A 9,500-nucleotide genomic window follows, 5' to 3' on the forward strand; every position below is an offset into this window, starting at 1 on the left:
GGGAAGGGAAGGGAAGGGAAGGGAAGGGAAATGTGAACAGTGTCCACTTTCCGGGACCCAGGGGCTTGGAAATACGAAATGCATTTGGTTTCCACCCCAGAACCTCACGGCGGCAAAGACAATGGCTAAGAAGCAGTACTTAACACTGCCTGTGGTTTTCCCTCATCCACAGTGAGGGAGACAGGTAGCAGAGTAGAACCAGGTACAGGATGTCTGCTGGCCATTTTTAGCATCAACATCTCCCTCCATTCCCAATCTCTATCTGTGCTTCCTGTTCGTGCACGTGTGCACACATATGTGCACACACACAGACACGCACACAAACGCGCACACACACACACCCCAGCAAAGGAAGAGAAAAATAGAATAGCATGATTGCTCATTACTGCAGGCCTTGGCAAGTACCCGTCTTGGTCAGAGGGAAGAATCACTCACCGGGGCTTTTTTATCAATGGGCTTGATGACAAATTTCTTATCATTGAAAGAGATGTTCCTGATTTCACTCCAGGGGAAGCCTATCTTGGGAGTTAGTCTGTAGAAATGGAAACCAATAATATTAGGACAAGGGCAAGACAAGAAGGGCATAGAGAACTGGTGGCTTGCCCTCACGTCACCCCCAAGCTTCTATGTCTCTCTCTCTCTCTCTTTTTTAAAATAAATAGAGACGAGGTCTCACTATGTTACCCAGGCTGGTCTTGAACTCTTGGGCTCAAGTGATCCTCCCTCCTCAGCCTCCCAAAGTGCTGGGATTACAGGCGTGAGCCACCAAGCTTGGTCAAACAAACACTTCTCTCTGGAGGAGGTAGACTCGGTGCCAGCTCAGCCAGTGTCATCACATGCCACCAGGTCAGTTGCCAGCATTGAGTTCACTAAAGGATCTCCCGATACTACAACTAACATATGATTCCTTGTCTCGAGTTCATTTTGTTATGTTTTTGTTTGAGGAATGGAACTTGTAACAATTCCTCAAGGGAATCCCCAGCCCTATTTAACTGAGTTTCTTCTATCCAAGCTTACAAAAGTTAGAGAAAAAGTAAATAATGAACTCCAAGATTCAGCAGTTATATGGAACAATAATCTATTGATCTCCATTCTCACCAAGAGCACACCAAGTGAAAAATATAAGCAAGTGAGATAAGGCTACAGTGAGAGGATTATAGGCCAAAAGCCATTTAATTATCACAGGAGACTATAATATATCCCGATAAGATAGTCTAGGCCTACACAAACCAATAAAAACATAATGACTGTCACATATATAATTTTAAGTTTTCTAGTAGCTACATGAAAATAAGTAAAAAGAAACAGATGTAATAAAATTTTAATAAGTTTAATTAGCCCAATATATCTAAAATATTATCATTTGAACATGTAAATAAATATTTTTTAAAATATTAAGACATTTTTACATTCTGTTTTTCACACTAATCTTCAAAGTCCAGTGTGTAGTTTACACTTGCAGCACATCTCAATTCAAAGTAGCCACATTTCAAGTGTTCAATAGCCCCATGTGGCTGGTGGCTACCACAGTTGACAGTGTGAGTCTAGTCAATACAGGATTTAGAGGCCTAAGGAAAGTTGTGAAATCATTTGGGCTGGACTAAATTAGGTAGAAAAAGAACTGAGGTGGGACCCAAGAGCTATGGCCTTGCTCCTTGGTGAAAAGTGAGCCCTAGATGTTAACATAACCTAAATAAACTAAAAGAGATCTGAGATATACCTGTCATTCTGCTCATAGATGTTGAGACCCAGTGCATCCACCCCCAGCCACAGCTCTGAGCCTTTCTTGTTCTTGATGCTGAAGTAGTTCACACCATACATCTCCAGATCTTGAGCAATCTTCAGATATTCCAGGACAGCATCCTCCCTAAATGACACAGTTGGGGGTCACAAAGTGGGGCTTTTGAGTCAGACCCAAGGAGAGAGAAAGCCTGCTTACTCTGTACTTCTGACAAGGATCTTGCTATCAGGAGTGGGAAAGGGGACAAAAGGCAAGCAGATGATGGAGAACAGAGCATAGCATGACTTTTGCAAAGCAAAATCTCCTAACAAAAACCTAGGGTCTATGCTCCCAAAGGGAATAAAGATGGGCTGACCCTTGCTGGCCTCTGGCATGTTGACTGCCACAGAAGCAATTTTCTTTCTCTCATTCATTGTGACAGCCTCTTACACATTCTTAGCAGGGCTCAGAATGTGGTGATGGTAAAATGATGATATTTGTCCTTCAACTAGACAACCCTCAAAAATGCTTTGCCATGTTTAAGAGCTCCTTCCTTATTTCCTTCTGGTAGGGGGCGGGGAGTCCTTGGTGGCCCAGTAGCTCCCTGGACATCCTGATGTCCCCTCCATTTCTTGATAGTCAAAACTGTTTGTGCTATCAGTTACTACCATTCAGCAAAACAAACAAACAAGCAAACAAAAAACAGCCTCATAATGGTCCTAGTTTGCCTTCTATCGTCCCTGTTCCCTCTTTCTCCATCATCTACCAATGTCCCTTGTCATCTGTCTCTTCTCCCCAGAATGCATTCTCATTCACCCTATAAGGGAAGTGGGGCCCACCACTGCTTGGGCAAGCTTACCTGAGCATGCCACGGTGTTCCTCATGCCACACCTGGATCCTCTCCTCCCACTGGTCCTTGTTGAGTTTATGCTGTTCCAGGACTCTGGAAAGACAATGGGTGATGAGTAGTTTAAAGCACAAAAGTCCCTGTGCAGGAGAGAAGGGAAGCCCATTTAGCTTTCTAAGAGGCTGATGCAAAGAGGATGTAGAGTCAGCCAATTGAGGTCACACTGGAAGCAGACTGAAATTATAGCTAAGAAGGTATTAAATTAGACACAAGGAATTGCCTGAAAGGTAAGAGAGCTACAAGAATGGATGATCAAAAACAACAAGGGGAACACCTTCCTTTGTACCTTTATCCACAAATCAAATGATGTGCTGTGGTCCCTAAGTATAGCAATAAATTGTCAGGAGTTTGTGCTGACTTGAGGGGCTAACAGTAGGGATGGACCTCATGGAGCCAGGTACACTCTCTCCTAGATCCTCTTGGGACCAACAGTCTATGTTTATAAGAATACTGCTCAGAAATGAAAGAATGGCCTTTGGCTACAGAGCAATGAACTGAGTCCTAATGGCTTCGAGAAAAACCAATAGGCCCAACCTCCAAGACCTACTAGATTATAAACAAGGTTAGCTTTAAACATGCCATCTCAGACATCATGGCAATGACTCAGGGAGAGTCCCCAGGGTACAAACACTATCCCTAATCTCTTATAGGTGTGTTGTACATATATGCCATAACTCCAGTGGGACTGAGGCTCCCAGAATGAAGCAAAGCTTTTCCTTCTAATCCAAAAGACTATGGAAATGGCCATTATGTATAGTTAGAAAAAATTTAGTGTTAAAATATTAAGGTGCTAAGCTTCCAGGTCTGGCTCTGCCTCAGATGAGCTGCAGCAGATGGGGAAAGTCAGTGTGAGTACCTCTGCACCTCTATTTCCTCGGCCAGGAAATAAGGATAATGCCTGCTTTGTTCTTTTGTGTGTTATTGTGATGAAAAAACAAAAATAATGAGGGTTTTAGAGCTTTTGACTTTGAAGTTTACAAAAGGAGAAAGCTCTGTACACTAGCTGTCAATATTAAAAGACTATTTGAGTTCCCCATGTCCCTGGTTTGCTTATTTCTCTCTCTCCCCTGTGAACTTCTGATATAAGAGATCTAAATCAGTAAAAAGAACTGAGAAAATGGAACCAGGGAGGGGTGAAAGAAATTACTCAATCTCTGGTTCTACATAAGCACTTGCCTCCAGGTTAATAAAGTTCTGTAATCAGGTAGACAGAGGGGAAAAAAGGCTTTTAATTTGGAAAGCCAGAAAAACAACAACAGAGTATGACACTATATGCAAATGTCTCTTGAGCAGCATAACACAGTCTTCAGACAGACCCCAATGGAGAGGAACAGATCTGGCATCCCCTGTGGGGCAGGGATTGGTCAGCTATGGGCTGCAGCCCCTTATGGCCAAGGCAAAGGAGGGCAGGGAATCACCTCACCTCTGTGGGAGCAACTTGTCTCCGGCCAGGTAGCCAGACTTATGCACCTCCTTATTGAAGTCGCCATACTTAGACTGGACAGCATACGAGGCCAGCAGCACAGCAGTCTCAGGCGGGCAGTAAATATCATCATTGAGAATGCCCTCTTTCACTTGCAGAAAGAACAGGCGCTGAGTGATGTCCTGAATCAATTCCTCGGATACATCCTCAGGATAGAACTTAGCACGGAACTTAAAGAGCAGGGGGCTTTCCTTCCGCACGTCCTGGGCAGTCACCTGGGAGCAGTAAGGGTTATGGACTCTCAAAAAATAGGTTTTAAGGGTGACAGAGTGGCTGTGGGGTGGGGGAAAAACACTGAAAGATCATCAATTTGCATAATCTTAGAGAGCTGGGTGGCAACCCCCTGGTAATTAAGAAAAACAATACATTACTTTCACTGGGGACTGAATCCCATGTCTGTAATCACTTTCTGTTGGGAATTTCTTCCTGAAATTACCTTAATACTGACTGATGATCAGAAGTCTTCAAACCACTTTTGTCTGACTATATCCAACTATCCCCAAATTCTGAGAGCTCTTCAGACGCTCTTCTTTTCAGCTTGTCTTATAAGTCTCCGCCAATTTCATAAATTAGCAAAGTAAGGACTAGGATATATGACTAAGGATTGAGAATTGGCTAGAGAAGAGCACAAATTAGACCATTTTTTAAAGCCTAAAATGGAATACTAGTGGCTCCACACTTGTCCAGCAAAAGACTCAACTTTTTAGGAAAACAAGACTTTACCAGCAGAAAGTGGGGTACCTACTCCCTAGACACAATCAGAGAAGCAAACTGCAGGACCGTATGGAGATTTCTAAGGACAAGACCAGCCAGTTTGAGGATATGAAGATGGAAGGCTACCAGGTTCTCGTGGAGATGCTGCTTGGGGTGGAAAGCTTGCATGGACTCAAACCATTCCATTTGGGGTCCAACTGAGGTAAAAGGTCAAGAAAGAGGGAAACATCTATATGGGGTTCAGATATCAGTTGACTGCTGGAGAAGGTGCAGCATAAGACTGTGAGATCTTTCAGATTTTTTTTTTTTCTAGTTCAAGAATCTGTGGCTCTTTTTAACAAATCCCCGGCCGAGCACAGTGGCTCACGCCTGTAATCCCAGTACTTTGGGAGACCGAGGCAGGCGGATCACAAGGTCAGGAGATCGAGACCATCCTGGCTAACATGGTGAAACCCTGTCTTTACTAAAAATACAAAAAATTAGTCGGGCGTGGTGGCAGGTGCCCGTAATCCCAGCTACTCGGGAGGCTGAGGTAGGAAAATGGCGTGAACCTGGGAGGCGGAATTTGCAGTGAGCTGAGATGGCACCACTGCACTCCAGCCTGGGCGAGAGTGCAAGACTCCTTCTCAAAAAAAAAAAAAAATCCCCTAAAGCCATTGACTTTGGAGAGACGAAGGGGATATCAATCCTCTCTTGAAGAGCCACTAATGGATTTGATCCAAAACAAGTCAAAGTTCAAGCTAGTGTTCCCAGTAGAAAGAAAAGAGTCTCTTCTTCTTTGAATGCTGGCCATTGTCGCTGTTAGAAGTCAAAGTGGAGACAGAGCAAGAGCTTTTACTTGCCTGAGTCCTCTGTCCTTATTCTGATCCAGGTGGTCAACAGACCACCCAGTCACAAACACAGCCCTAGGTATACAGGATTTGCCAATTAGCACATGGTACCCTCCCAGGAATGTTCTGGAAAAGAAAAGAATTCTAAACCCAACCGAGGAATAAGCAGTTACCTTCTTATTGAGTTTCAGCCAGGTAGAGAAACCTTTAGTGTCCTGGTACTGCAGACCAAAGAACCAAACTTCCCTCAAGCCAATAGTTTTCACCACCTAGAAGAGAAAACCAAAACAACCAACCATTGATTGAATACCTCCTCTATGTGAGGCACAGAGGACACAAAGTTTGAAGTCAATATGATATCTGCCCTTAAAGGTTTTAAGGTGCTCAGGGTCTGGCAAGAAAATACACTTGGGCAGCAATCAAGAACTGATGTCGGCATCTCTCTGCACGAAGTACTGCTGGGGTAGGAAAGGGATCTATTACTTATGAGCACTGACACATACCAAGAACCTTACATCCATCATCTCCTTTAATTTTCATAATATCCCTATGCTAGACTTATAATTAGACCCATTTTATAGATATCAAAAATGAGGTTCAAAGAAATGCCCAAGGTTCAGGTCATGAGTGACAGAATTAGGGTTCAAACCATGTCTGTTTGACTCCAAATCCATGCATATCCAGTGATTTCTGCCACCTTCTCCCTCCCTCTACAATGTCATGCCACTTTCCACTTCCATGATGGATTAAAGACTGAATGTGGAGATTGTTGGATTAACTCCTGCATCTTGTTCTCTTGGGTTGCTCCCATACATTGTCCTTTATCCTTAGCAACTGGGGGTAATACCCACACCCTTAAGACTGAGTTCCATTTACAATACTCCAAATAAAGAATGTTTGAGAAGATAAAACAGGGACTGTGAAGGACTCTGAAGCCATGCTGTGCCTGGGTTCTGAGAGGATTTTTTCCAACTCTGATCAGAGCCCAGTCATGATTCCTCTTACACAGGTTTAAGGTGGACCTGAGGGTAGAAATAGGGTAAGTACCTCAGTGTAGTAGCTGAGGTGCTCCCTGTTGTCCTGAGCCTCCTGGCTGAACAGTGGGCAGGAAAGGGAGGCTTGCCAAGAGAACACAGATGAGCTCTGTTCTCTAGTCCCTGACATTAGCATGTTAATAGTCTGGCTGTCAGCTCAACCCCAGCATACCCACCCCTGTCGATGGCAGCAGTGAAGCTGAGCCACATCCTAATGAGGTCAGGCTGGCCTTAGGCAGTCTTCTTTATTTTGTTTTTTTGGGGGAAGGATGCAAGTGGAGGGTAAGGGTAAGGTGAGAAAGAATCACAGAAATATACCTAGAGATGGAAGCAGGGAACAAGGACCCAGTGTTGCTGATGTCCTTCCCTTATGAACAAATTAATATCTCCCTTCAAAATACACACACACACACACACTCACTCACAAAGACACACATATACACACCAACACTGTATCCACAAAGTTTCTTTTATGGATCCAAAGTCAGGCCCCACAGTCACACCCAGAGTTTATAATCTAGAGCTTCAGAGGCCCCAAGGAAAAAAGTAGCTCATATATATTAAGCACCAATCATGTGTCAGGCACTGAACAGTAAACAATCCTGTGAGATAGCAACATATTATAGATGAGGAACTAAGGCTTAGAGAGGTAATGCATCTAAAATTACAGAGCCATACAGAACCATGATGTGTCTGACTAAACAAAGCTTGTATCTTTTCTTCTCTAGCATGCTATCTCCTAATGCCAAGTACTCATATGAGCTTAGGACTCCTGAGCTTCTCAAGTGATTAATTGTTTTGTCTCTCTTTTAGCCTAAATATCCCATCCAGATAATAAACTTCGATTACTTCTGCATCGAGATATGCTTCCTGGCAAGCATACAGACCCAAACAACAACCACTTTGGGGAGAAGCTATGTCCTCCTAGTCATCAACCTCCATTGCTTACCAGGTCACCCTTCCCTTTCATAGCTTGGATCAAGTATCAGGAAACCTGAGCAAAATGTTCATGTCTGTCTCCAGCTAGCTGTATGATATTAAGATGGCACCTTTCCTCTCTGGGCCTCACCTTCCTTATCTATCCAAATTGGGGAGTATGGCTTCAATGATCTCTTTTTTCTCTTAAGTTCTATCACTGTACTAATTACATTACAAGGTTATTTTGCAAATGGTTAATAAAAACAATCCCATTTCCCAACTACCTCTTGCTGATGTGTATAATTAGAAACATGTTTAGAAAAGATCAATGGGGTTGGGAGGTAATGAGGAGAGTTCAAAAGGCTTCCAGAATTCAATGGCCAGGTGAGTCCCTGACTCTAAGGCAATAGGCAGCTGGAACTGCCGGAAAGTTTCAGATGCAGAAATGTGAATGCTTATGTTGAAATGTAATATTGGCTTTTTGCAGAGGATGAAGGTAGTGGGGGGCATGAACAGAAAAAAAATTTTTAAAGCACCTCTTATATCGTCCTAGATCTAAACAGGGCCCAAGGCCCAATGAACATTTCTAATTATTTTCCACTGGGTTGCAGAAGAATAGTGTGTCCAGATGCAGCTGGTGGGAAGAGGCAAGATCCAAGAAACAATCCAGCTGAGAGAGAGACAAAAAAAAGAGAGACAGAGAGAGAAGACCCACTAAAGATGCTGAAGAGAAGATGGACCATGAGGGCCAGGATATTAGGTCATGGGGACAGAACAGACTTGGAACAGAAGTAGTAGAGCAGTGTCATGGTTTGGATGTGGTTTCTCCCGATCAAAACTCATGTTGATGCTTCATTGCCAGTGTGGCAGTGCTGGGAGATAGAATCATTAAGAGGTAGTGTGTAATGAGAGGTGTTTCAGTCATGGGGACCCCCTGTCCCTGTGAATTACTTGACCTTTTGTCACATTATGAAGCAGCACAAAGGCCCTCACCAGAGGCTGAGCAGGTGCTGGTGCCATGCTCTTGGACTTTCCAGCCACTACAATTACGAGACAAATAAACCTCTTTTCTTTATAAAGTACCTGGGCTCAGGTACTTTATAAAGAGAACATAAAATGGGCCAGGAGTGTTGGCTCATGCCTGTAATCTCAGCACTTTGGGAGGCCAAGATGGGCGGATCACAGGGTCAGGAGATCGAGACCATCCTGACTAACACAGTGAAACACGGTCTCTACTAAAAATACAAAAAATTAGCCGGGCATGGTGGTGCATGCCTATAGTCCCAGCTACTTGGGAGGTTGAGGCAGGAGAATCGCTTGAACCCAGGAGGTAGAGGTTGCTGTGAGCTGAGATTGCACCACTGCACTCCAGGTGGGGTAAAAAAAAAAAAACCCAACAAAAAAAAAAAAAAAAAAACATAAAATGGACTCAGACAAGCAGCAACTGATCTTTGCCTCTACTAACTTGTAGTTAGTACAGTTTTGTACTAATTGTACAGGCTCAGAGACTCCACAGCTGAAAGGAAGTGAGGTAGGCACAGACTATGCAGCCAGTTCCAGAAATCCCAGGAGTGAGCCCCTCAGCCTCTTTTTGCACCACATTGTCTGTTTCACTATTTGGTGGGAGTAGGGGTGTGATAAAAGAAAGTGGATTGGCCAGGCGTGGTGGCTTATGTCTGTAATCCCAGTACTTTGGGAGGCCAAGACAGGTGGATCACCTGAGGTCAGGAGTTCAAGACCAGACTGAACAACATGGAGAAACCTCGTCTTTACTGAAAAATAGAAAAGTAGCTGGATGTGGTGGCACATGCCTGTAATCCCAGCTACTTGGGAGGCTGAGATAGGAGAATCGCTTGAACCCAGGAGGTGGAGGTTGCAGTGAGCCAAGATCATG

At 43.9% G+C, this 9,500-nt stretch overlaps 1 protein-coding gene across 1 annotated transcript in view; it reads right to left on the minus strand.

The window, feature by feature from the left end:
- Positions 1-9,500, minus strand: part of MSN (moesin) — a 74,683-nt gene that overhangs the window by 7,969 nt on the left and 57,214 nt on the right. Inside the window, exons 3-7 of the mRNA XM_023198422.1 lie at positions 5,828-5,923; positions 4,051-4,325; positions 2,580-2,663; positions 1,721-1,867; positions 436-532 (exon numbers count right to left, since the gene is read on the minus strand). Coding sequence (XP_023054190.1) covers positions 436-532; positions 1,721-1,867; positions 2,580-2,663; positions 4,051-4,325; positions 5,828-5,923 — 699 coding nt within the window. The remainder of the gene's footprint in view (positions 1-435; positions 533-1,720; positions 1,868-2,579; positions 2,664-4,050; positions 4,326-5,827; positions 5,924-9,500) is intronic.

The sequence above is a fragment of the Piliocolobus tephrosceles genome, chromosome 12, assembly GCF_002776525.5.
Source record: "Piliocolobus tephrosceles isolate RC106 chromosome 12, ASM277652v3, whole genome shotgun sequence".
Lineage (NCBI taxonomy): Eukaryota > Metazoa > Chordata > Mammalia > Primates > Cercopithecidae > Piliocolobus > Piliocolobus tephrosceles.